The sequence below is a fragment of the Corvus hawaiiensis genome, chromosome 6 (genome assembly GCF_020740725.1).
Source record: "Corvus hawaiiensis isolate bCorHaw1 chromosome 6, bCorHaw1.pri.cur, whole genome shotgun sequence".
Taxonomy (NCBI): domain Eukaryota; kingdom Metazoa; phylum Chordata; class Aves; order Passeriformes; family Corvidae; genus Corvus; species Corvus hawaiiensis.
In genome coordinates, this window is record NC_063218.1 from 48,046,344 (window position 1) to 48,074,199 (window position 27,856).

Below are 27,856 nucleotides of genomic sequence, written 5' to 3' on the forward strand. Positions count from 1 at the left end.
GGGGTATTTTCTTTCTGAGGTTTTATTTTTTTTTCTTACATTTGGTTCGTAAAGACACCTCAGTTGTGGTTCTGGATCCTGCTAAGCTTTTATCTTCAGCGTATGCCATGATAAGCTTTGGATGTACATGCTGTCACTCCAGCCTCTGAGACTCAGACTCCAGGCAAGCCCCCTCTGCTCTGCCCTGCCTCTGCCCTGCTTTCACACCTGCCTAGCTTGGCTTTTTCATTCTCTTTTTCTCCAGAACAGCCCCAGCCCAGTATGTTTCAAGAGGAGCATGCAGCAAGGGAGATGTGCAACTGGCGTGTGGCTTCTCACCAACAAGACACAAGAAAGTATTACAGAATTTTCAGCCAAGGATGAGCAAAGTCATGTTCCATTGCCCTGATGTTTAACCTCTTTTTAGGACTGTCCCTATACAGAAAAAAAAAAAAGTGTTTTTTCTTTTCTTTTTTTTAAATTAAAATCATCTGTCTCTGAGTCCTTGTATCTAAAATAATTCCAGCCAGTGCCTTCAGTGCTGAACCCACTCATGCCTGGGCAGCCCAAGTCAGCTCCTGCATGGAAATCCCCTTTCCTTTTTTGCTGCTTCTTTCTGCCTGTGGCGAAGTCACCTGTCTTTGGTAGATTCCCCCAAAATCCCCCAAATCTCAGCCCTCACCCAGATCACTGCAGCCATGCAATTACAACTCTCTGCAGCCGTGCTGGATGGCCATGGCACCGCTGGGCTGGAGAGGACCTGGGTCACGGCCAGGCTGCTCAGTGAGGAGGATGGTGAGTGAAGGGCTGGGAGGGATTTGTCGCTGATGATATTGTTACATTCTTTCCGAATCCTAGGAGTAAACAGACGCTCCAAATTTAGAAAGAACAGGACTGGAAAATTTAAACATTCCTTGAAGAATTGGTACAAAAGCGGGGGGAGGGGGGCGCTGAAGATGATCTCACATGCGCTCCTGAGCCAGATGAAAAGCTCATGACTCGAGTTCAGAAAGCAATTGAGGGGCCTGTTTCAGGTCGGAGCATGATATTGCAGCGGTAAAGCTCCCCCAGCACACGGAACCACAGCAAAAAGAGTCTCTGTCGTGCAAGGGGGGTCCCAAGCCCCCCAGCCCAGGCTGTGGGGCCACCATTGCTGGCCACACTGCCATCCTGGTTTTATCTCCAGCTGGCACATGGATTCAAGCATGGGAGAGAGAAGCCTGGTGCTCAGCCTAAGGACCAGAAGCAGAGACAGGATGGGTGACAGCATCATCTGGACCAAGGATCCCAAGCCCTCAGCTGTCACTCTTAGCCACTGAACAGGAGTAAAAGAAAATCTCCACACTGTCTGCTGCAGCTGGACAAATGGAGAGGAGCTGGTGAAGCTCAGCACCCACCAGCTCTGCACCACACACGGCTCTGGACAGGCTCCAATACCAGAGCTGGCACACTGGAGCCGTCAGGGAGCAATGGAGCCAGACTGCTGCTGCTGCTGCTTCATAAGCAGATAATGCCTCTTAATAAAAACCAAGCAGGTGATTGCAAAGGGGAAGAATGGGGGGGGGGGGGGGGAAATATAGCAAAGTTAAAAAAAAAAAAAAAGGCAAAACAGAAAAAAAAAAAAGGCAAAAAAGCAAGGGTTTGTGCTGAAGTAAACAAAGGTTAAAGAACAGTCAGGCTCCTGCAGGAATAGCAGAGCTGGGCTGGGAGGGAGGGGGCATTACGTAATGCAGGAAAAATGTTGGCTCCATTCAGTTTTCCACCACTTCATGTGATGTCAGGAAAACCATATAAATCAACAGTCTTTCTGCTCCCACGGATGGAGGGCAGCAAGCAGCACTATTTATACTTACACAATAAAAAAAAAAAAAGAAAGAAGAAGAGAAGCCGATGATTTCCAAGACTGGGAATAATTGACTCAGATTCTTCCTTGCCAGCCACTGGAATCGCTGCTTCTGGGATGTTAACCCTTGAGGAGTCCCTGGCACCAGTCCTGCCACCCCCAGCTCCCCTGTCCTCACCCATCAGCCTCCATCAGCTGCTTCAAGGGTCAGAAGGTTGCTGGCCTGGAGGAGAGCAAGAACAGCCAAGCCTGGTGTTTGCACGAGATGGGGACACGGAGGCATGAACCCCAGCATCTGCCTGGGGCTGAGAGAACTGGGCAGCACACAGGGGCTGTATAGGGCTGCCACAATGGACTGGGGACCATCAGAACAGGTTCCCTGGGGTAATGGCATCCACTGAGGGACAAGCTGAGATTTCAGCAGCCCTTGCCAACCCACTGGGGTCACAAGGCACCTCCAAGGAGGACCCAAGCATTCCTTCTGAGACACCAGATGGGTTGGGGCAGGACAGGGTGCTTGACGCTGGAGTGGACAGACCGAGGGGTTAAACCCAAAAGGGCAAGGGTTCAGAATCAGGCCCACTCACACATCCTTCCCCAGACCCCCCAAGCACTCCAGAGCTGTCTTTACACCAGCCCGTTGCTGCCCGCACTGCAGGCAGGAGGAAGCTGTGCCTGTCAGCGAGCATGCCCAGCCTCCCCTGGATGCTCTGCACAGCCATTCCAGTCATGATTTCCATGTGAAACACCGCCGCCATGACCCAGTGTTCTACATTTCGGCTCGTTTTTTCCACCTGCTGGTGGCCCGCGTTCCACATCAGGCTGAGGTCCTGCTGCGCTTTTAATCTGGGAGGCTTGAGCTTTGCTTGGTGCCTAGCACTCCTGCCTGGGGCTCTGGGCTCCTGCAGCCCAGGGAGATGGAAATGGAGGAGGTGTGTGCTCAAGTAGGGGACAGCAGGTTTGGTGGCAGGGGGTTTGGTGGTGGTAGTGCTGATGGCTGAGGGGGTGTCCATGCAGCTGGGGAGCACTGGCATGAGGCTCCCCCAGGCCTCTGCTTGCCTTAAGGCAGGAAAAGGCTCTGGGGTTTTTAGGGCCACCTCACCCAGCCCTGTCCTGGCTCCAGGAGGACTCAGGGCAGGGGGGGCGATTTGCAGCCAGCACACAGCCCTGCTCCTCACCCAGCCCTGGGAAAGTGGCAGTGGGTTAGGGGGTGCCAGGGTCACACCGCCAAGGCTATTTCCTGACCCATCCCCATGACTAAGCAGGTTCCTTCCCAGATGCAACCGAATCCACCTTTTCCTTCTCCTGCACCATACGTCAAGCTGTGCCCTTGTTTATGCCACGGTGACCTTGGAACTGCAAGCACAGCTACTGAGGCAGGCCAGGGGCTGCCACAGCAAGCTCAGGGAGGCATCCTCCAGAACTGCCCTCAGCAACCCAGGCCACAATAATTAGTTTTAATGTGATTTCATGTAGTCCCTGCTTGATTTTGTTGCTTGAAGTGGGGGGGCTTTAATCCCACTGTTTCTCTCTGCCCTCCCCATCACAATGCAGCTGCTCTAATTCAACAGCACTTACCCCTGCCTTGCAGGGGCAGGGCACGGCTCCCTGAATGCCACTTGCCCGTGCTACCTTCCCCCTCACAATTACCCCTTCCCAGGGAGCATCACTCTGCGGGTGTGGCAGTTCCCTCCACCCCTCTGGTGCCCCAGGGCACAGAGGTTGGTACCCTCCGCCTCAGCCCCAAAGCAGTATCCAGCTGCCACAGGATGAGGACAGGCTTGAGGGTCAGAGGTGATTCCCATCTCTGTGCTTTCAGCACTGTTCAGGAGCGTGGCTGAGCTCAGCGGGGCTGAGGGGCTGCATGGGGCAGTGCCTGCCCACCCCTCCATGGGCAGAAAGCTCAGAGGCAGACAGCCATCAGGGCAGATGCCCGGCTGTCCCAGCCAAGGGAAAGCAAAGGCAGCTTCAGCTCTCCCTTAGGCAGTTCGCTGCCTCTCTTCTCCTCTCTGCTGGGTCGGAGCTTTCCATTCATCAGCTGCCTGGCTCACTGCAGAAGGGCTGTAATTAGGGCAGCATGTGCCTCCTTCTGCCTGCACATTTGTGCCCGGAGAGCATCATCTCCAGCAGACCCTGACTCACTCAGTGATGACCCTCTGCCTCTGCCATCCTTCTTCTTTCCAGTACATCCGTGGATTTCTTCTCCTGCCCTCCCTTTAACAGAAGCAAGACGGAGCAGAGTGACTGAACCAGGTCTGGTCCTTGGCACATTCACCAGAGATGAAGCAAGGCAGGGATGGGAGAACAAAGGGCAGCTTTTGGATGGCTAGATCCATGCCACCACAACCCCCCTGTACCCTCCTCTTTCATTCACCCTGGCTGGTGGGTGCAGCGGCAGGGAGACGGACAGTGCAAGGAACGAAGGCACGGGGATGACCCAGTGATGCCAGCGTGGGCTGAGCCTCCTCAGCCTGCATGCAGGGCTGCCCTCCTCCACCACAGCCACTGGCAGCCAGGAAACAAGGTGCACATGGACAGGGATGGCCACAGCTCCGTCCAGGCTAAAGGCATGAGCGTCAGATGAAGTGGTAACCCAGGGCTCCTACCTGTGAGGATGGAGACGCTGTGGAAACAGCTGTCCAACTTGCCCAGGAGGATGGAGAGGAAGCTGTCAGCAGCCAAGCCGGTCACGTCCCTCGTGCTCTGGTCGTAGACCACCACGTCCTGGTGGTCCTCCGCCTCCACCTGCAGGGGACCGGCAAAAAACGGGCATCAGAGAAATGGGCTGAGCACTGAGGATGCTGCTGTCCACACCACCATGGGAAGCAAAGCTGAATTTAGTGGTCACACAAGCAGGAAATTCCAGCTCCACGCCATTTCCACAAGCTGGTTTTGACCACCAAATGGAGAGTCCAGCCAGGCTGGGACTCTGCTCCATGGCTACAAGCAAATGTGTCAGTAGAGGTGCCCACTGGAGCAGCCCCACTGACTATGAGTACTTTTGAGCATCCTACCCAAAGTAGGGTCACTCCTCCCTATTGCCCACCCTCAGCTTGCTGTTACTTAACTGCATCCCAGAAATTGCCATGACTTCTTTCACCACCTCCTCCCCAGACAACTTTTGCACTCAGATACTCCTCCTCAGCCTGGCTGGTGTCACAGAGACAGGGACACAGGGATTTGGGAGTGGTTCTGCAGGCAGGGGTGCTCCCAGCACAGCCCTTGTGCTGTGGCTGGAGCTCTTCAGGGCTCAGCCTGGAGACACCATACCTAACACAGTAACACCTCTATAGGCACTATGCCTCACCCTAAACCTGCAGATCACCCCTAAGGGCTGAAGGAGAGGGGAAGTCTCTTCTTTTGCTTGGTGGATGTTCAAGGTGATGCTCTTTCTTCCTTTTGTAATGTGTGCTGGGGCCTGCACACTGCAGGGATAAACCGGGGAGACGGAAAGGAGCTCCTGGGCTGCTCTCACATGATTTTACATACCCCAAACAGCACCCAGCTGCCCACCCCCAGAGCCTCCGGGGCAGGTGAGATGGTGGGATAATCTGCAGGCAGGCAAATGTCTGCAGGCAGGAGTCCAGCCCCAGTGTCCAGATGACGACTGGATTGCAATGAGGGCACTCAAAGCACAGCCAGACATTCCCACACCTACCTGAAGGTCCATGCACCTTTTAAAAGAAGATAAAAATGCTCACAGAGGCACAGCTCAGCTCACCTGCTGAAGAGCTGGGTGTGTGGCATACGCCTGCCCTGAGAGTGCCTGCCCTCCCAGCCGGCGGGGTAAGGCACATCCATCACATCATGGGAGGAGGGGGAGGCAGCAGCAAGCAGGGAAGGAGGGAATGTGTGCAAGCTGCTCTCTTCTCCAGCTAGTGCTGGAGCTGCCCATTGGCCACCCCCTACCAAGCCCTCTCCAAAATGTCTTTTGGAGACCACTTGAACAAGGTACCACTCATGGACACCCGCCTCGTTTTGCTGTCTCACTGCCAAGCCCTATCTCACCACCAGAGCAGATTCTCTCAGGGCTGCTGTCGCTATTAATGCTGCTTTCACACCCTGCTGCAGGTGCTTCCCTACTCAGCAACGTGAGCACCATCCAAATAAAACTGCAGGGAGCACTGATTCAGCTGAGCTCATCACATCTCTGCGCCGCAGCGGAAGGACAGCCCCGCACCAACAGAAATCCCCGTCGGGGCACCACGCGCAGCTCTGCACGAGGAAGGGGGGGCTCAAAGGACCCACCTGGCACCCCTACAGCTCAGCAGGATGACAGGAGGGATGAAAGGGCAGGACAAGAGGGAAGAGAAAAGGACATGGGAATTCTAAAATAAGACACTGAAAAATGACTGAAGCCACCTGGGATAAGCCAGATGAGGATCTACCCCAGCATCTTTTCCTCAGCCAATCCTGAAGCAGGACTTCTGTGGGAGGTCATCCAAGCACAGCTGGAGGGAAACACGGTGGCTGACAAGCCAGTTCAGAACCGGGAATCTACCAGTCCTCAGCAGCTGCCTAGCCCTTCAAGGCTCCCTAGCACATCCCAAAGACACAGTTCTCACCCTGAAGCCCCATGCCAGCAAAAACATCTCCCCCAAAAGCACAGTGAGGCAGGGACCACTCTGCAGTGGGGCAGGGGCTCATCCCATCTGCACAGTCCAGGCTGAGGAGGTTGCAGGAGAGATACTGGCTCTGGCTGAGCAGAGTTATCCCACAATAGGATTTAGTGTTCCCTCCGCACGGGAAGGCTTTGTTTGGGCCATTACTGCAGGGTTGCTGAGCGACGGCAGAGATGTGCAACACGGTTTACATCTTATTAAAGTTAGAAGGTTTCACTCAATGTAAATGCCAAACAAGTGCTGGCCTCTCATGGCCTGGCTGCAAAAAATAAATACCCAGCTTGCTGGGGTGAGGATACCTGCAGGAGGGTCCTGAGGAGCCCTCATGGAGCACACAAGGAGCCTGCACTGGCATCCCAGCTCCTCACCACAAAGGGAAATAAGACAGAGATGTTTAATCAAGCACATGGGTCTCCCATTAATCTCATACCCTCCTGAAATGCCCCATCTCTGGCCTTAAACACAGGAAGGCTAAAAGCTAACTGGGGCAGAGGAGGAGGGTAAAGCTGAAGAGATGCTCCATACTAGATTCCTGCTTCTGGCATAGGACAGGGACAGAGCTGACAACAGAGGTATCCTTCTGAGAAGCAACACTTCCACGGGGGTTGCTGTTACCCCAAGACTGCTGAAGTAACCCTAGGCGTCACTCTCCAGACAGGGTCCCCACATCCATCTAGCATGAGACAGCAGGGCCAAGATGCAGCAAGTCTTTTGACTTCAAGGAGATGTTGAGTGGGGCTTGCAAACCCATGCATGCCTTCGAAAAGCTGCTGGCCCACTCCAGTGCTGGAGGTGCCCCAGAGCAACTCCCCAAGAACAAACCTCCTCCCTGCTAAAATCTTGGCCGGAGGGGTATGACCAGCCTGGAGCAAGGACCACCTGGCCAACAGCTCCAACCAAATCCCAGCTGAGACCATTCATTCATTGCCTTTGTGCCAAGCCTTGTGCTCCCCATCACTGTCCCCAGCTCTGGCTGGAAGTAACTCCCTTATGGACATTAGTCCCCAGCACTGCGTGGTTCAACACAGCCTAGGTCCCAGCTCCGTCTCTCTCCAGCTGCCAAGCAGGGATAATGATGCTCTACAGGTGATCCAGGCTAAGATAAGAGAGAGCTATTATTATTATCCCAATTACTACTGACATCTCAGTCACGTATTGTTTCAAAACACAGTGAATCACCCCACTGAAATAACAGGGCTTCCATCAACATAAAGAGCAGCCAGGCACATGGCTCAAAAATAAGCCCCGGCTTTCCCTCAAGCAAAACAGCTGCTTGCAGAGCCAAGCTCCTAATGCAAATAAATAAATATTCCCAGCGCCTGAAGAGACCCTTGTCTTGCCTCAAAGCATGGCTACAGTTGCTCTGGAGATTGCTCCATTTCAGGAAGCGAGAAGTGGTTGAGAGGTGGACTTTCCAGAGGGATCTCGAAGAAGTAAAATTTTCAACACTTCCCTAAAGAAATGCTAGTGAAAAACCCAAGCAGGAATTTCCCACAACCTCTGCTCTCCAAACTGCACTGAGGAGATGAATTATTCCAGTTGTTATTGGAATTTTTTATTGTGAGAATTTATTATTGTCAGCACTGGGAGAAGGGTTCAAAACCAGCCAGAGCAGTTATGTTGGTACCATTTTTGTGTGGAGGGAAATGACTGCAAGTGGAATTGTTGCTGCAGTTTTTCCCAGATCGGGCACCATGGGAAGACGGTCCACATCAGGGCTTGGGGAGCAGTGTCTATGCCAGCTATAGCTGCAACAATTGTAGGATCATAGGCATAATTCATTGGAAAAAAGAAAGGGATTTTACATGTCTCCATTTCTTCTTTCCTCCCAAATGGTCCTTTCCTCTCCTTGCACCAAAAAAAGCCAGGAGCTGCTGTTAATCCCACAGCATCACTCCAAACTGCAGCCCACAGAAGCATTATTAATGGTACCCTTCCTTATCAGCAACGTGGAAAAGAGGAGAGTAAGCACTGGGAAAAGAAAATGATACAAATTCACCCACTCCCCCCGCCAGCACGCAAGCAGGAGGAGCGGAGTTGGCGGCCAGGTGGGGTTTGCCCAAACGCTTTGCCCTGTATCAGCCCCTGTCTCCTTCCCCAAAAGGCGAACACCACCCTTAGAATCGCCGGGGTGGGATGAGCAGGTTCAGCTCTCTTTGCTGGAGGCGAGGAGGAGTGGGAGGAGGCGAGGGCTCGGGGCTGCCCTTTGGCTGCCCGGACAGCCCCTCGTCGCTGCCAGCCGCCTTTGTCTCGGCAGCCCCGGCCGGCCGGGAGCAGGAAACAGGAGGAGGGCGGGAGGCCCGTCAGGAGGAATAATGGGGCCGGACAATCGAGCTACTGATGTCACCCTTCCTGCCATCTGCTCCCCACGCCAGCCGTGCCCCCCGCCCCCCAGCCCCAGTGCGGGGAGCCAGGGGCAGAGCAGGGCTGGGGGGTGTTGACCAGAGGAGGCAGAGGAGGCAGGGAAATTACACAGGGTATCAGAGGTCTAAAGCAGATTTCAGCATCCCCTTCTGAGGATCTGTACACCCTGAGGCAGCAGATCATATTAATTTCTGGGAGCCCCAAAACACAGTCATGACACGAGTGACCGAAACGCGAGGCAGGGAGAGGGAGAAAGGGTGATAAGAGAGTTCATCACCCCAAAATACAAACACACAAGTGCATGCACAGAAAGGCCTGGACACCCTGAGCCACAGCCACCACCCCTGCTTTATGCCAGATGAGAATATGGCAATGATCCCCCCAGCCCAGCTTCCTAGGACAAGTGGCTTAACATCTCAAGGGTGTCCTAAAGCTTAATTAATTCCTGGGCTGCATGTGTTGGGGGAGCCAGCAAGCGGTGGGCATGGCAGGGGCTGTGCAGAGCAGCGGCAGTGGGGACATGCAGCCTCCTGCCCATGGATGTGCCAGGAGGGATTTCAGCCATATCAAAAAGAAAAGCAAAAAGGAATTAAAGACGATGGCAACGCCTCTGTTCTCTTCTCCTAGCATCCCTGGTTATAACCACATCCCCAGCCAGTACGTGGACCATTATGCAATGATCCAGGAGCCGGGAGAAAATGATCCTTCTATGCTCGTTCTATGGGGACAGAGCAGGGAATGTCAGGAAGGACCAGCCGGCCCCTTTGGGAGCCCACTGCTCCGTTGCAGCTGGCGAGCTGCAGGTTTGCAGGCGGATGGCATCAGCTGATGTTAACTCTTCCATGCTTCCCCCTTCCCTATCATCCTCCTCTTCTTCCTCCCCCTTGCGCATCGCTTGTTCTGCTGCTGCTGCTGCTCCACGTGACAGCGGCCACTGCAGAGGTGACCCTCGCCGGGAGGAGGGCAGCCGCTCCGCTCTCCTCGGAGCTTGCGAAAAACTGATTATTCTGCTTTATTCTCCAGGGGGTTTAAGAGCAGCTAAAGCCGTTCAGGAATCAGTCTCTGCAATCCCCTCCAAATCGCCCAGCCCAGAGCATCACCGAAGCAGATTGGCGCGAGGCCGGCCCCCCCGCACTGCCAGTCCCCTTGATCCCGCGGGGTGATGTCACCGGCAGCCAATGCGGACAGCGGTGGCTTCTCGGGGTGGCGGGAGGGGGGGGGGGGACACGACGCAGATGGCTCCAGCTGGGCCCAGCATTTGATTAATCGCCTGAATTACCCTCGCTTTGCCATAAAATTACAAGGCGGGAGTGGGGGAACGGTGGGAGCGAACCGGCAGGAGGGCGGGCTGTGATGGCAAACCACCCTTTGGATAGTGAACCATCCTCGGGCTCGTCCCGCGGCCACTGCGGGATCCTCCGGCGCAGCCGTCCGGCAGCACCTCCGTGGACGGCAGGACCCAGCCCACGGCTCCGCAGGGACAGCCGGCACTGCTCCGGCCGGGGCTCCAGCCCAGCTCCGTGGCTCAGAGCCACCTCTATTATTTAACCAGGAGCGATAGAGAGAGGAGCCTGGGAGAGATAATATGCCATGACACCGGATAAGAGCTTCTGGCGTCACAGGGGAGGAGGATTACATGTCCCTGAATGGAGTTAGAGATGACAGAGGGGAGGGGAAGAGTTTTTAGCAGGGGATTAAGCTTACAGCTCCAGGAAGGCTTTGGTGGGTTGTTTGCTGGAGTAAGACAAGTCCTAAGGCTGATATACCTGTTAGACTTGCTTGGGGAGGGCTGCTGCAGCAGGGAGCCACATCAGTGGGGTGGGGGCAAAGAACAGGTCCCCGAGGACAGCCCTGTGGCCAAATGAGCTCACACTCTGTCTCTCCAAAGGGTGCCAAAGAGATGCTGTCAGATACTGGGGTTAAGGGATAGAGGGGAAGGATGCATGTATTCCTATCCCTTAGGCCAGTCTGCATCCCACAAGAGAAGAGGGTGTGAGCACCCACCAGGAAAGGTAAGGGTCAGATCCCTTACCTTCATCTTGGAGGCAGGCTGGATGAGCTCCGTGATGGAGACCTTGTCCTGCTGGAGTCTTCTCTTGACGAGCTTGGAGCAGCAGATGTTGACGGAGCTGAGGACGTGCCAGGAGTTGTACTCCACAAAGGAGCGGCTGTCGATGACCAGGGTGCCCTCCGCTCCGTTCCTCAGGAGGCTGGCCAGCTTCTTGGGGTCCATCACCTTGCGTGGGAGCCTGTCCCCAGCCATAACGGGCCAGTCCCCTCTATGGCGAGTGGGGAGCAAGGGGTGGAAGGGCAGGACAGGGACGCCAGCACCCGTCTCCCCAAGGGGAATGAGCGAGGGGTGAGGGGTGAGCAGGGCAGCACCCGTCCTACTCTCCGCAGGCTGCTAACACCCAGAATGCCAACTCATTGTGCTGAACCTGGAAAGAGAAGAAAGGAGACAACAACCCATCAGCTGGACAGGATGACACCTGGATGTCTTCAGAAGAACCTTCAGAAGAGTGCAACAAGCCACACTTTTGAGGTGCGTTCTCCCAGCCTGCCAGCATGTGCGGCTCCAGAGCTGGCCAAGCCAGAGGTTTTCTCCTTGTATTTAATAGCCCTTAGTGGAACTTTCTTCCGTGAATTTGTCTAATTGCTTTTTTGAAGCCATGTCAGCTTTTAATTTGACAGGCACAGTGGCCAGTGGCAGGGAGTAGAATGGCTTGCCTGTTACACTGAAGAAGTCCTTCCCCTGGTTTGCTCCAAATCTGCTACTGATAGCTCCTCTGGGTGACCCGTACTATGTGCACCAGAAAAGACCACATGTGCCTGTTCTCTAATCTTCTCCACAGTCTTTACCACACTTAGACCTATATTTAAAGAGCTTTTCAGGTCAAAGCATCTACATAGCCGCCAGTTACAAAGACACCTTTTGCTATGCTGGCCAGACCCAATGTGCCATGTTTGAGAGGCAGGCACACCAGGGACCTGCATGGGGCAAGATATCACCTCCTTTCCCTGTTCCCAGCCCAACAGTTCCTCGCACTCAATTTGCTTTTTCTGACCTCTGCCAAGCCCAGAGCTAATGGTTTCACAGAAGCAGCTTAGCTCAGCTCTAAGGTTCTGCTGCTGCATGGTAAAAGCTAGTTCAGGGCCCATCAGACACACCACCAAATCAGGTTTGCTCATTCATGTTCATCACTTCACACTGGATTTCACCTGCCTGTTTATCAGAGCCTGCTCACGGGTATCTTTGCCAGCTTGCCTCCTGGCAAGTCGAGAGAAGATGACCTCTCTTGGAAGACAAGAAGTCAAGCTGACCTTTACTCCTGTCTTCAAGAAACAGGCCAAGCATCAAGGCAGAGGTGCCGGGAAGCTGTACTTGGACTGAGATGGCCCTGGAGAGCCTTCTGCTTTTCAGCATCTAACTTGCACAGACTTAGAAAGGGGGTTCATATACAGGAGTACCCGGTATACAAATACCCCGTGTTTCCATCTTAGGAGCTGAGGGGGTTGAGCCTGGTGCTCTCTGAGGTGAAGAACAAGATTCCTCCATGTCCAGCCCATGCTGAAAGAGCACTAGGCAGGCCAGGGAGCATTCAGCTCAGGGTGCCCTCTTAAGTTTTAATGGAACACGTCACTGCAAGCATGTTTTAATGGCATTAGGTTTTAATGCCACTGAAGTCATTCAGAAAATAAGCCCCGGCTACTACCAGGCTCCTCTTGTTCCTGCCAGACGGTGTTTTAGAGAGAACCCACAAGCTGCTTCATGGAAGCTTTAATGCATCTGAATAAGGAGGACTATGAATAACGTGCCTGAAAAGGCCAGCGTAAAGATTTTCATTGACTTCTGCAGGATCAGGATTTGGTCCACGGACTAGAGGAGGCTTACGAGTCACCCTGATCCGAGTAAGCCAGCAGTGCCCATAAGCTCTCACCTGGAGGCACCTGGTAGCTCAAGATACAAAAAAGATGAGTCAGAAACGCTACTGGGTGACACGAGAGGGACCTCAGTTACCAGCCACCAAATCTGGAGGGCACTGCCAGCTTGTAGGGGAAGAATGGAAAGCCACAGAATGTGAGGATCGGGCTTACAGCATTTGCTCTGGCCCGTGACTCCAGCACTAACAGCCCAAACTTCCCTGGGCTACCAGACCTGCCTCCCAAAGCAGGAGTAGATGTCCCAGGCTTCAGCCTCAGGATCCAAGCTCCCAATAGGAGGCTGCATTAGGATGTGCAGTACATTTCTGCCCTTGTATGACACACCCCTGCTGCCTCTGCCAATGTGTTAATACAAATTACAGGAGGGAAAAATCCTCCAAAAGCTGCGATAGCGACGGCCCCTCCTGGCACCAGCATTTTGGCAGCCCCGTGGCACTCTGGCATCGCTGTGCCCGGCCCCACGGAGCGCTCCGCGGCTCCTCACAGCAACTCCAATTACAGCAGCCCCCTCGGCGGGTGTCGGGTGGTCCCCCCGCTGCAGGAACCCCGCTCCCCCCAGCTCTCCTCAGGGGGGCTTAAAAATTGAAACAGTTCTAATTAGGGGGTCTGAGGGGGAGCGAGGCTGGCTCCTGCTGGGATATGACACACCTCATTACGTTGCTACCGCCTTGCCAGAAGCCCCCCTGCTGTCCCTTGGCTATAGAGCCAGGGCACTCAGAAAGGATGCAAATTAGCCAGCTTTTCCCCTTCGTCTTCCTTTCACACCCCACTCCCCAAACCACTTTCTGCCTCCCTTCCCCATCAGGACACCAGGCTGTGAATGCTTCTTGGCTCTTCCAATTACATCCAAGAAATAAAAAGGGAGTAGAAAGAGCTGACAGACAAAAAACCCTACGATAATACTGTGGCAGAGGGATGAGTGGAGCGGGAGGAAAGAGTGATCCAGCACTGCACAGTTCCTCCGGATACAACATGGTATCCAATCTCCAGATAGCGGATAAGGGGTAAACTTTGGGGGTCTCAGACACAGAGGGGTCTAGGAAAGGTAACAGATCCTGATCACCTTGTCACTCTAAGAGAAACCCAAGCACAAGAGGCTTTCATAAAGTTCGGCAGATGACTGGAACCTTGGGTGGAGGAGATTGGAGAAGACAGACGAGGTTTCCCAGGTCAGCTAATAACCCCCCTCCTGCAGAACACCAGATAAACCTCTGTAGACACATGTGACACATCAAACAGGTCCCACTCCCAGGTCCACCCAAAAGATGTGGGGGAAGGCAGGGCAAGGTAAGTCCGTCCTGCCCCTCTTTCCTTTACAGGGGATGGAGTTGGCCAGCCCAGTGTGGCCACGGGGAGCTGTAACCTTGGCATTAGAACCAAGACACAGGGACTTCTCTGTGTATGTTCTGCCAGGTCAAAGGCAGACAAGCAACTTCTCTGACAGCAACCACAGGACATTTTGAAGCCAGACTGAGGGGTGGTGAGTTAATCCCCAGGTACCAGCAGAGGCTATGAGACCTTCACAGTACCTCGCAGGCTGTGTGTGAGATGGTCTCAGAGAAGAACAAGCTGTAATGTCCCGTAGCTGGGAAGACCAGAGAAGGAGGGAGGATGTCTTTCTGCTTCTGCTCAGATGGGTCAGAAGGAAAACTGAAGGAAGAGGCTTAGCCATGGAGCACTGCTAAAGTAAGAGATCTTCTCACCATGGTGAGAAGAGACCAGGGGAAAAGGTTAACCTGGAACCTAAATTAGGGTTTCAGAAACATAGCTGTGTTCCTCTCTTACCAGTTTATTAAAGCCATCTTAATCTTCTTGAGTGTTCCTGAAGAACATTATCATAATCCTTTAATCCCACCTCTCCCTGGAGTGCCTGTAATGAGGAGATGGGCACATGGCTTAGCTGAATGGGGACAGCCAGCAGGAGAGGCCACACTGCAGCCAAGGGATGGAGAGATGGGCAGAGACTAGCACAGGGCTGGGCAACTGCCCACTCAGTGGGACTCTGTCCCCGGTGTCACCGCCATGAACGTGTGTAGGTGAGGGGAGCTGGCCACAGGACTCACAAGCATGGCAGGGATGCACACAGCAAGCCAGGCTAAGGGCAAGTGCTCAGCCTGGCTGTGACCTTCCTCTGGGCAGGCCAGGCAAGAGAGCAAGAAAACCCAGAACGCACCTCAACCTGAGTCTATCCATGTGGCATGAGAGACCACAGGAACTCATCCCTGTGCTGGCCCAACGCAGATCACCCAGATGGAAGCCACCTCCCTCAATTGCTCGTCTTGCACAAGGCCCCCAGCTGAGAGATGTGATATGAGAAGGGCACAGATCTGGTTTCTCTTTTACTGGAGACATCAGCTGGAAGGACAGCAGGTTTCTACAGCAACTCCAAACCTCACTAACCAGCATGTCCAGTCCTTGCACCAAGCTAGTGTTGTGTCCTGGAGAGCTCTACCGTCCCATAGGCAGCCCCGTCGAGGGGCTGCTCCCCCACTGCCACAGGCAGACCAGCCTTGCTGCAGGAACACATTTTTGTCACACCAGTGAGACTGGAGCTACAGCACGCTCCCTGTGATGCTCATCCCAGGAGCACACTCTTCTGGTGGCATCTCCACCTTGAGTTTACCGAGGGATAAGAGCACCACAGAGAAACATTTGTTTATTTGTCCCCAGCCATTCCTGAAGAACTGCTGTCTCCACCAGGGACTCAGTGGCACTAGCCTAAGTGATTTGGCTTTCCCCCTTGCAGCCCTGGGGGCTGGGGGAAATATCTGTGCCTTGTGAGCCCCACACTGAAATGTTGCCTGGCCAGGGCTCCTCCATCCATCCAGGTCAGCCCTGCCACCAGCCCCAGGCTTACTGCTGGGATGCTGGCAGAAGCCCACCAGACCCCAGGTCTCCAGACACTTCCTAAGATGCAAAACGCAGCAGTTTTTCCAAGCCCCACGCCCTTTTTCCTTCCTCATCCCCTCATTTCTTTCAAGTGCTTCAGCACTTAGCAAACTCCCCTCGGCTGGCTCATGCTGTTTGAGGGATTCCTAAATCATAGGACCATTACTAATTATTATTATTTTGCAGCAGCAATCAGGGATGCAGGGCTCATTAACAAGTTAGCACCTCTGGTTTCCCTGGAAACCCGCAGCTGCCAGGCAACGGCAGCTCTCCTGCCCGAGGCAATGCTGCTGCAGTGCCTTCAGCTCATTCCCAGAAAGATGCTCAGGTCCTGCACGGGTTGACGAACCCAGCTTCACCAATGGGATGAGGTTAGGAAACTCCAGGATGTGTCCCCTGCTCTGTGCTCCCATCTGCTGGAAACCTCAGCCCATCTTCCTGATCCTGTTCTGCCACTCACGGCATCATAAACTGCGCAGCGGCTCCTCCCTCCCAGCGAGCCGTGCAGGCTTTCTCCAAGGACGAGGAATTTGGAGCATAATGATTCCCCAGAGTAACAGTGGGACAAAGCTGTCAGGTGCCTGCAGCAGCCGTTTTGGAGGTGATGTAACTGATGATGATTTCTCAGCAGTTACTCGAGGTCCCTTTAAGAGGCAGCACAAAAGATTTCTCTGCTTGATGATGGAAAAATGGAGTGGTTTCTTTTTTTTCCTTTGCTCCTTAAAAGGAGGCTGGGAAACACCACTAACCACATCCACAAACTCAGACATAAAATCTACTTGTCCACCTTTCCCTAGTGAATCTCAAAGATGGGGAGGAATGACATCTCCCAAGCCCCAGCAGTATGAAGATGTAGGGGAGATGGCAATGACTTTCCGGGTGTCAGTTAAGCCAAGCTGAGATCCACTGCCCTGTTCTAACCCCTGACACCCACATGGCAGACAGAGGACTCCCCCACAGCCTCATCCACACTGATCTTACAACCTCATCTTGGCTCCCTGCACACCCCAGGCACATTCCTCCTAGGACAAGAGCTCCTGCGCATGCCCCTCCACAGATGGAGCACTTCAGGAAGGAGGGAAAGGGCAGCATTCCCTTTTTCCCACAGGACATCACCCGGAGGCAGCCGCTGCACTTTTGCCAGGGTTTCAAGCTTGCTGATCTCATGATTTCTTTAATTTTTTTTTTCTCCTCCTTTCTATGCCGCAGCCTCCTTTCAATTAATGTAGGCTGGAAGCAGCATGCCAGAGAGCCCTGCAAGGAGCTGCACGCAACCAAACAGCACCCACTTGCCTCCCCACATCTCCCATTGCCCTCTGCACCTGCATCCTGTGATCCAGAAGGTGTTTTCCACCAGAGGACGTGGCTGAAGGGCCAGGATGTCCTTCAGCAAAGTGCCAGATGGCGCATTCACACCGGACAAGGGACGTGGCGTGGAGCCACGTGGCAGCACTGGCATGGGGGTGCTCAGCCTTGGGTACGTGGCTGGTGGCATGGGACAGCTCAGGGACAAAAGGAAAGGGGACAAGTTGTACCCAGCTACAAGAGAGTCTTTCCCATGCACCCTCACCCCACAAGGCAGACTGGCTCTCTTGGTTGCAGTTAAGCCAAGCAAAGGGGACCCTCATCCTCTCCCAACACCTGATACTGTGCCAGCAGCTTTGGATGGGTTATGACTGCAAATGCAATTGCCTCCTAGCCTGTTTCCACCAAAAAAGTGCAGTTAACGATTTATAAACTGGCCACTCCCAGAAAAATTTCTGACTGCAGTCATGGTGGTCAATCTGGAGATCCAGTCAGGAAAAGCCAATGGGGACAGCAGGGAAAGGAATTTAGCTGGAGTCTAGAAGACAAAGGCAGTATCTCTTCCTCTTAGACTTGTCCTTTTAACATGATTTATATGGTTTTCCCCTTTAGTATAAACACAAGCTTTCATTTTAAAGCCTACAAAAGCCAAGACCAAAGGTTATCCATGACCAGCCAGCCATTTAATCATTGCCTTTGCCCATGTCGAGGATATTGCTCCCAAGCATGCAGTTTTCTAATACCAAAGCTATCCCATTTCCATTCTCACCCTGCCAAGCCAAGAGCTGGCCGCACTCTCACCCCAGAGCTAAAAGCACCTTCTGCTTTGAGCAGCTTGGCACACATCACAGAGGACATGTCATGCTGGAGAAGGGAAACCTAGTCCTGTTGATCTTCAAGAGCCCTTGTTGCCCACTGCCTGGTATCCCCACCATTTGCTGCATGACCCCATGAGCCCAGCAGGTTTATCCTGGGGACAAGGTGCTTCTTTGCCTTTTTACAACAAGAGCAGACAGGCAGCCCAGAAAGGTATGCAGTCAGATACTTCTGCAGGGCTGGTCTGGCTCTCTCATCCTAGGAAAACAAACACCATAAATACCTGCTGGGTGCATTTGCAGTCTCCTGGAGAAAGGGTCTCCAGGACCTGGGTCCTATTTTCCCACAACACCTACACACCAAGTGAAAGAAAGCACAGGATTAAGCTGCGGTTCTTCAAAGCTGCAGATAAATATAGCATTTCACTTCTTAAGCACAATCCCCAGTGACAGGAACTTGTCCATCTCAGCAGAGTGCCGGGGACAGTTGCAGGTGAGGCCAAAGTGAGCACTCAGCACACACAGGGGCAGTCACTGCACAGTGCAGTGACTAATGACAGTGGCTACTGCCCAGTGCAGTGTCATTAGGCCCCCATATTCAAATGACAAATAGAACCCCTGACTCAATGAAGAATAATGATGTTGTTGCCTTCAGCCAGGTTGTCTGCAGTTTCTGATGAGTACCAGAGCAAACTGAGGTGCAGATCCCAGCACAGGTTTCCAGCCAGCAGAAGCCAATGTCCACAGTTATGCTACCCTATTCCCACAAAACTGTGAATCTCCCTAAGAGCTCCAGAATTTAATGGAGATGGCAAGGGGCTATGCTGATATTCCATGGGATGGGACATTCCCCAGGGCAGCAAACACACTTTACAAGACTTTTCTGACCCGGTTCAAGACCTGCCAAACTTCCTATATGCACACAATAGCCAAATTGCTCACGGGTTTGGGATGAATTAGCATGTGTTCTACTTCCTACCACAGCCCCAACGAGGAGGCACCAGCTCCGAGTTTCGGAGGATTACCTTTATCTAGAAAAAACACACAAGACAGGGAAAGCCCAAGCTGATGCTCCTGCCCCACTCTTCTCCTTTTCCCTCGGGGGCCATGATTCATTACCAGCTGGTTTTGTTCTTAATCTGAGGTGACACAGGGGTCAAGCAAAGTGGTTTGCATGTCTTCCTCCATCCTTACCACCCTGTCAAGCCAAGGCTTGCTGGTCAGATGCCACAGCTCCTCATGTATGAAATCCTGCAGCCTGGCCTCCTGACTGAGAGCTGGGTATTGCAGCACTTTGTAACATGGGTCTTCTCTCTGAATCCATTCTATCACTGCTATTGTGAGTGGCAAACTACATGGACTCATTTGCTTGAGGAAACAGGCGGCAATATTGCCCTCACCAACTCCAGGCAGATGTTAAACATGACATATATGTGTACTTTAACCCCAGTTTCAAAAAAAACCCCCAGAGATATATCATGATATCCACCCAGAGCTTAAGCATCCTCCAACTCATCTCCATGCCAGCAGGTCTCATTCTCACACAGAAGCCCTGCTTCTGACCCTGCAAGTGAAAGCTGGGGTAATCACACCAAACCTTGCCCCTTTTGGGCTAGCTGACCCCCAGCTAAGACCAGTTTAGTTACCCTCACCTTCCCACCTGTCCTGCTGGACTCCAACAGAGCTCACTCTTATCTTTGCAGCAGGTACTGCTGAATGAACCTTGCTCAGGTGCCAGACAAAGAGGCAGCCGAGCTCAAAGCAGAAGGGATTGCGAGGATGACACAGAATTAACAGGCATCAGCATTCAGCAAGCAAGCGGAGAACGCACCGATCTATTTTTAATGGTACAATGAGAGTGCTTTACAAAAGGATGTGTCTGGGGAGATTCTGCCCAGTCAGAGATTTGCATTCGGGTTTTTTTGCAGCAGTCAACTTCCCTTGATGTGTGGGAGGCATTTTGTCTCTTCACCACTCCACAGAGCAATTCAGAGGGCCCTGGCTCAGTTTTGGCTGGAGGCTCATCCCTCTGGGTCACCTTCCTGCCCTGCTGCATCCTTCTGACTTTCCACCAGAAGAGCTGAACCTGAAGTGAGCAGCAGGTAAGGTGTTAAGGACAGCTCCAGGCTTGCTTGGCTGTCAGCCCTGCTGAGCCAGCACAGCTGCTGGGGACACCTCTACGAGGTCCCTGACAGCAGCAAAGTGGTTAACATGGCTTTTCATGGGCTAGCTCCAGTCAGCAGTGCTGGCACCCTCTCTGCACCAGCCCTCAACAGCCTCAAGTGCCAAGCGAGGCTCTGGCTGCGCCCGTCCGCTCCCCACGCAGGGCTGCCGGCCAAGGCAGATGAAGATGGCATGAATAACTCCACTCAAGCCACAGCTCAAGGAGGACCAGGCTGCCATCGCAAGCTTGGAAATAAGGGTTGTTAGAGGCAACGCAAAAACAATCAGATGTTGTAGATACTTCTTGGTTGCTTCTTTTCAGCAGCACACCCCAGAGACGGATGGACCCTCTTTGTCTGGAGGGTCTGGATTTCAATGGGAGACATGTGATTTATGCAGGCACAGGTTTAGCGTTTGGAGAGGGCTTGACTTGCTCGATGCAAAAAACCTGCAGTGCCCTAACAGACTGAAATTTCTCCCCAAGCTTCTGCTGCATCAGCTGAATTAGCATGTGCTAGCTGTAGACAGCAGAGCTCCTCGGAGAACTAAATCCCCTATTAAAAAGCCGAAAAGAGGCGAGCTGAAAAGCCAGGATGCGGGCACACTGCGCACCTCCGTGCCGGATGAGGAATGTGGGCTGACAGAGACAGCCTGGAAAGACGCACTGCATCATTAGCAGGGCTGGAGGACGTGGTAGAGGAGAGAATGCCAGGGTCATGCTGTCACTGGAATCTTCATACAGGATCAAAGCAGTGGTCCACCTCATTCATGTCCCCTCACCAGCACTGCCTAATAACAGGTATCCTACAAAAGCCTGGGAGAAGCAGGACGGTGGGTATTTATGGACTAGTCATGCAACAATTTAGGTTTAAAGGGACCTCAGCAGTTCAGCTGGTCCAACCCCTCTCTCCCTTAAAGGAGAATGAGCACCAACACCAGAACAGGTTGTCTTGCCATTCTGGTTGCCAAATGACTTGTTCCCAGTCACCAGTGGACTTAGAAATAATGCTCCCCATAACTCAGCATGCAGAAACCCTACACAAAGAGCCTCTTCTGCAAACTGCTAGAGGACCTTGAAGGACTCTGGAGAAATTCCTGAAGAACACAAGGTCTCTGCCCCAAGAGAAGGCTTTATTTAAAGAAAATACAGTGAAGGCAGGCAAGGCATACATGCACACATCGGGGAACCAGGAGTGCTTTCCACACACAATAAACAACATGGAAAAAGCCGTAAGAGGAGCATGAAGAAAAGAGGGAATCAAAGAAGGATTTCCAGTCCCAGATAGGTTCCTGAGAGACTCTTAAGTAAGCTTCAGCTTAATGCACACAGTCCCCACATTTCTGTCCTGTTATTGCTCCCTGTTTACAACAGGAGACTCTGTACTGGACCAGCTTCCAGTGAGCACCTCCAGGTTCTCCTCTGAACCCAGCCTGGGCTAGCACTTCACCTATCTTCTGAAATGCTGATCCTTCCAAGACACCATGCAAACAATACCTGTCACTTTGGGAAACTGAGGATCCAAAGCAGCAAAACCAACCCCTTAGAAGCCCTGGGCAAAGCAAAAGAAGAAGCCTCCTGCACACCAACCTAGATAATCTTGTCCAACTGGGTCTAGAAAACCTTAGATGAAGAATCCAATAGCAGAGAAATTGAGCCAGCCATGCTACAGGAGCCATGGCAGTCTGCAGCATAGTTTGAGCAGGGTTCTGTGTGGTGCACAGCCCCCCAGAGTGGCCCACCCTTTACTCTTACTCTCCTTGGAGAGTGAAGATGGTTGAGAACCAAATGAGCCTCTTGGACAGCATGGACCCAAAGGTTCGGAGTGGAAAGTCTAAAAAACATCTCTTGGAAGAAAAAAAGGATTTTTTCCTCTCCATGAACTCATGATAAAGAGGAGACAGGGTGGCCAAGGCACAGACCATGACCAGAGCTTGGTATGTTCCACCATGGTCTCAGCTGCTGGCCCACTTCTGGCAAAACAGCTGTCCCACGGGGATGAGACATGTCATGGCCTCCCCCTCCATCAGATGAGCAGGCAAAGCCATTGCTGGGGTGCACTACACCACCCACTCTTCCTGCAGGAACCTGCACTACTGCTAATCACACCACAAGCTCTGCCTGCCTTTGACAGCAGCCCCTGACACCAGTAGCACACAGCATCTTGGCACGGTCAGTTTATACCCTCCCTCACACTCCCCTGGCTGTGTTATAATCCTGCACACAGAAGTACACCCAGGACTCCTGAGTAAGCCTGAGAAAATCTTGAGCAGAGAGCTTGTTTAGCTTCTTATCTGATGAATGCTCCCAGGCCACTCACCTCCCTTCCCTGAGCCTGCCATAATTACGTCAGGTGCCTCCTTCCCACTGGCATCAGGCGGGACAGGTGTCTCTTCAGAGAAGAAATGTAAAGCTTGAAAAACAGGTTTTAAAACCCAGAGGGCATGGGGATGCAAAGGAGTGTCAAAGCTTTCCTCAGGATGACTGCATTGCCAGTCTGGCTGCAGGAGTTTCTCTGCATAGCAGCAAGGAAAAGAGTGCAGTGAGACCCAGAGACCATGAGCACCTGGGAATTTCTGCAACCATCTCCCCCTTAACACTGCCATTAAACATGTGTCAGAGGGCAAAAAGATCTACAGACTCTTCCAGTGCAGCATCTTGGCTGTCCAGGGAGAGAGAGGTCCTGGGAGAGAGGGGTCAGCACCCACAAGCTCCTTCTCTTCATCGCCTCCTTCTCTACCAGGTTCAGTTTACTGGCACTGTTTCAGTACGATGGCAGCGTCCTATGAGCCTGCGCCACAAATCAGGGCTGCCAAATGCTGGAGCACCTCCTTTTCTTCCTTCCACTCGTGATAGTGTGAACGTGCTCTGCACCTGACTGTGCCCAGGGCTTTGGGAGCCAAGCTGCGCACCAGAGAAATTAACCTCTTATCCCAAAGAACAGCCTTGTTCAAAGGCAAGGAAGCAAATCCAAAGAGGAAAAATCCCTATCCCTCATGTAGATTATAGCAGCTGGTGCAGAGGCAAGGGGTAGGGATGGAATGGGGACTCACTCATATTCATGCCAAGAGAAGTCACTTCAGAAATCCAGAGCCACAACGGTTTTCCAGCCTTTGGAGATTTCCTGGGGAAGGACAGGGTTGCACAGGAGAGAAGTGAGTTTTCTCCCACCTCTTAAGATCCAATTTGGAAGCATGGGACAGACACTACTGCTTAGTCCTACCCAGCCCTCAGGGGTGTTTTCATAGTAAAAGTGATGTTACATTTAATTTTAGGTGAATATAAACTCTCCAGAGGCTGCGTGGCTTTCTCAGCGAGGTGCCTAGCACCCAGCAAAAACACACTCTGCAGACAAATACGGTGCAGTATTTGCAAGAATAATCTCCAGGCAGAGTCCCCAGTGAATGCTCCTAAGGACTCTGGCCACTTTGCTCAGCTCTCCCAAGCTTAGCTGAGGCTAGATTTTAAACAATGGTAGATTCAGGTTTTCCTTACCTTATGTCTAAGCAGGGACAAGTGAAAACCACGGGAGGACAATCTGTTGTGTTAGAAGACTTTTGGTGTGAGCTGCTGTCATCTCAGCTTGGAAACCCTCCAGCCTCAGGTTTGAGCCTCTCAATTGCGTTGTCAATGGGCCAAAAGGGCAGGAATTTCTGCCTACTGCCACTGCAAAGAGGCATCTGGGCATCCCAGTGCTGCTCACACTCTCACCCGTCCACTCTTGTCCCAGCCATTTGGACAATCCTACACATCCAGGCTCTGCCACTGTGGCTGTGCCAGGCAAAACTGGGGACAAGACACCTGCAAAGTCCTTGAGGGTGTTTTAAAATCCCAAATACGCTATGGCCAGGAGGATTTTCTTGGTGCCAAAGCTTATTTTGTTTTGGGAGCCGTTACAACCAAAATCAAAGCAAGTGCAGAAACCCCCATGCAGACCCGAACCCCAACAAACCTCTACTGCAGAAAGAGTCCTCCCGGTACGGCCGCCCTCCGACAGTGCAAGCAGAGGCACACAGAGGCAAGGCCAAACCCAAAAGCACCAATTCCCATGCATCGAGTCCTTCCGAAAACAAAGCTCTCCACAGCCGTGCCCAAGCCTTTGCCTCAGCGTAGGAGGATGAGACAATGCACGCCAACGTCAAACATCGCTCCACAGGCAAGCTGCTCTCAAGGTTATCATGGCCCCCGCACTGCCAGGCACAATCCTCAGCGCTACCTGTTCGGGCTGCTTGGATATCCCGACCCTTTCCTGTGGGAGAGGGGTCTGCCTTATTACCCCAAATCAGAGGGAGATGGAACCTCTGGCAACCATTCCCAATGCATTCGTCATCGCCAGCTGCTTGGGACAGGGATGGTCTCTCCTACGTATGCTTATGCAGCACCCAGCTCCCACCAGGGAGCCGCCGATAACTACCGCAATACGAGGGATAAACGCATCCATGCCCAGAAAAATCCAAATATCCCTATCAGAACAGCACTGCACCGCATTCTTCCTTCTAACGAAACCGCAAATTACTGACCTGTGCACAGAGCTCCCCCAATGCAAGCTGAAGCACTGACATCAGCTTTTGCTGTTGCTCAGGAATTTAATTCTGGGGGAGGAGAAAAGGGAGGGGGGAGCAGGAAGGAGAAGGAACTTATTTATCAATAAGGGAAATAACCAGGAATCTTTAAAAACAAGCAACGCTCAGCACAGAAAGCAACATTTATCACTGTATAATGATTGAGGGTGCGTGGGGGGTGATCAATCGGTCCAGGCACATTAGGGGAGGTGGAGAGGATTATTTTAAACGAGCAGCTTAACTCATTAATCGCGAGCAGCGCCTTTGGAGCCGCAGCAGTGAAGTGTTGCATGAAAACCCCCGCTGCTGAACACATGCCGGCTTCATTTAAACGCCAAGGACACAGGGCGACACTCCAACCTCTTTCATCATCAGAAAAACCACAGCTCTGTTAACACCGGTTCCTCAAACACCAGCCCTCAGTCCCGCCAGAAAACCCCGCCACCCCCGGCCCGGCAGGACAGCGGGTATTCCCCGGAGCTTCCCAAGCCCCCTCCTCACCTGCACCACGGCCGCTCGGCAACCGCACACGGCGAAGGCAGGGTGGGATTTCCACCACCCCCCCCGCCCCGAAAACAAGCGCAGCATCCCCGACATGCGCGGCCGCGGAGCGCCAGCCCCCCCCCCCCCCCCCCCCGTCCCCCTTTCTTTCCCCAATCCCCGCCGTGGGGCTGCTCCCTCCCCAGCCCCAGCACTTCACACACATTATTGTCCCTCGCACCAGAGTCCTTCCAGCCCCCATGACACCCGCGCAGCGCTGTACCTAGGCGCACACACAGACACGCACATACACCGGCACATGCTGCCGCGCTGTCCGCCGCCTCAGGGCGCGATGCCGGCTCCGCTCCCCACACGCGGGCGCCCCGCACCGCCCCCCGCGCCCCCCTCCCCGCCTCCCCCGGGGCGCACGGCCCCGTCCCGCGCGGACACGGCGCGGACGCGGGGGGACGCGGAGGGACGCGGGGGGACGCGCACTGACCCGGCGCGGCGGGCGCGGGCGGCCGCCCCGCTCCGCGGGCTGTCCGCTGGCGCGGCCGCTGCCGGCGCCGCAGGGCCCGCATGCCGCGGCGGGCGGGGGGGGCCCGCTCCGCGCTGCTCCGCGCTGCTCCGCGCCGCTCCGCGCGCCGCCGGGAATGCGCCGGCGATGAGGTCATGCCTCGGGAGCGGGCGGGGGGGTGAGGGGGGAAAGGGAAAAAAAAAAAAAGGGGGAAAAAAAAATAGACAGCGTTGACGTCACCCGCAGCCAATCAGCGCGGGCGGCGCAGGGCAGGGTGACGTCAGCCCCGCGGGCGCGGAGCGGCGCGGAGGGAGCGGGCGCAGCTGCCGGGCCCGGGTGCCCGCGGGGAGAGCAGCCCGAGCCGCCAGGCCCTTCCTGGGGTGAGCCTCCTGAGGACACCCTCGGAGCCGCGCTGCTCCTGGCAGAAAACGCGCTGCCGTGTGTTTTTGGGTCATGGATGGTTCCCGGGCTGCCTGGCGTTGCAAGGTTGAGCCGGGAGCTCTCCCGCAGCTGGGGCCACCCCTGCCTCCTGTCAGCGCCCTGCCTGCTGAGCCTGGAGCAGCGGGGACCTGCGGGGCGCCCCACGGACTCCTTGTCTCTGAGGAGAAGGAGAGGCATAGGGGCAGCACGGTCTCGGAGGGTGGCATGGCAACGTTTGACCAAAAAGCTGGGAGCTCAGGAGGAGCCTGACCCACAGGTGGGCTCCTGGATGGATGGAGTGGGCTCACTCCCATCCTGCTGCGGGTCCACCAAAGAACTGGGCAACTGGCCTGTTACACGGCAGGGGTTTTTCTCTGCCCTTGGCCCTGGCCTGGCAGCTCCAGCTTAGAGAGGGATTAGGATTTAGAAGCTTAGGTTTTGCTGGTGCTTAGGAAATGAAGGGAACCTTCCTCCCTGCCGATACGGATGCCGGATGTTTTAAAATTAACTCTCATGTCTCCAGGCCCGCGGCCGGCAGCTTGCTCAAGAAGAACGTCAAGCTCCCACAGTAACTGGCGGCAAAATCTTTCCCAGAAATGTCATTTCTCATAAAGCACCAGAGGTATAAAACCCTGGGATGCTAAAAAGTCTCACTCTCCCCATTGCATAAGCAATGCTGAGTTCATGCCCTCCTCCTACCGCAGAAAATCAGCTCACCCAAAGCTGTCAGCAGGGAAACTTTTACAAAAACAGGGATATTCAACCTAAACTCATGGGTTTCGGCCCAGTTATCATAATCAGTGGCGAGATGCTGGGGTAGCACGGGCACTCGCTTCTTTAGCGGTATGGGAACACTTGGTGCTGGTGGGAACTGGAGCAGCAGCATGACCGGCATGGCTGGAACGAAGCCTTTCCTGCTGGTTTTCCTGCCCAGCTCCTCCTTGTGGCCATACAAAGCACCCAAATGGGGAAAACCTCAGAAAGACTTCTCTTGCCTCAGCTTCGGACTGTTTCCTCCCCTACCCAACACGCCTTTTCAGGGGTAAAATAGGAAAAAAGAGGGGGAAAGGAATGAGTCTGAAAATCCCAAATCTTCCTCATAAAAGCTGTTATCTAGGCAGAGAGCCACGAGCTCGCAAAGCCTGCTGAAGGAAGAGGATTTAAACAGTTTTTTCCCAAGCTCCAGTTAAAATCAATGTTTCCAATAATGGACCTGGCACATCACAGATGAGCATCCCAGATCAGCTGTTGGGAATATTGCTCCCTGTCTGTCCAGTGGCGTGGCACAAAGAGGAGAGTGGGAAGCAGATGGGAGAAGGATATCGAGCTTGCAGCAGGGCAAGGGATGGGGAGGTAATAAGGTGAGGCAGAGGATGGAGTGTCCTGAGGGACTACCTTGGACTGTTCATTCCAGCAAGAGACCAAGCTGAGCTCCCTCTTGAGCCTTCATCCCTGGCAATCTCTCCTCAGCTAATCCATGGACGCCCCTGGCTGCCTCCCTGGATGATGAGGACACAGGAGATTTGACCCACACAAAATCCCTGTTGGCAGCAAACAGGAGGAGCTGCTCCAGTGGGGCTTGGGACCACTGGGACACGGGTTCTCGCAGCCGCAGGAGAGGCTCTGGCCCACGAACCCTGCATCTCTCCCATGCCCACTGCTTCTGTGCAGGGGCTGCAGCCAAGCGCCTGGTGGGGAGAAACCAAAACAAATGATTCACTGCTGCTGAACTGCTCCCGGGATCACAGGGGCCGGGACCAGGCGGTGATGGAGGCTTGCAAAACCTCACCTGCCTCCCAAAGCTGGGAGCTAACCCTATTCAGATCCCAATCCTGCTCAACCTGATATTCTGGCATTTGGGTGTGGACCTGCAGCTACATGGAAGTGGGCAGCCAGCCTGAGCGAGGGCAGTGCTGTGAGCACACCTGGTCAGCTCTGGGCAGCTCGGGTCATCCCT

General features: G+C 53.8%; 1 protein-coding gene across 5 annotated transcripts in view; it reads right to left on the minus strand.

Moving 5' to 3' along the window:
• Positions 1 to 25,512, minus strand: part of DUSP8 (dual specificity phosphatase 8) — a 40,929-nt gene extending 15,417 nt beyond the window's left edge. The window contains exons 1-3 of one of the 5 annotated variants that reach the window (XM_048305924.1): positions 25,462 to 25,512; positions 10,841 to 11,246; positions 4,429 to 4,567 (exon numbers count right to left, since the gene is read on the minus strand). In XM_048305924.1, the coding sequence (XP_048161881.1) occupies positions 4,429 to 4,567; positions 10,841 to 11,071 (370 nt within the window). In that variant the 5' untranslated portion in view covers positions 11,072 to 11,246; positions 25,462 to 25,512. Of the gene's footprint in view, positions 1 to 4,428; positions 4,568 to 10,840; positions 11,247 to 23,415; positions 23,771 to 24,440; positions 24,639 to 24,983; positions 25,057 to 25,245; positions 25,300 to 25,461 lie in introns of those variants that run through there. The other 4 variants (XM_048305927.1, XM_048305925.1, XM_048305923.1 and 1 more) reach the window with 4 other exon arrangements.
• Positions 25,513 to 27,856: the final 2,344 nt, after the last annotated feature.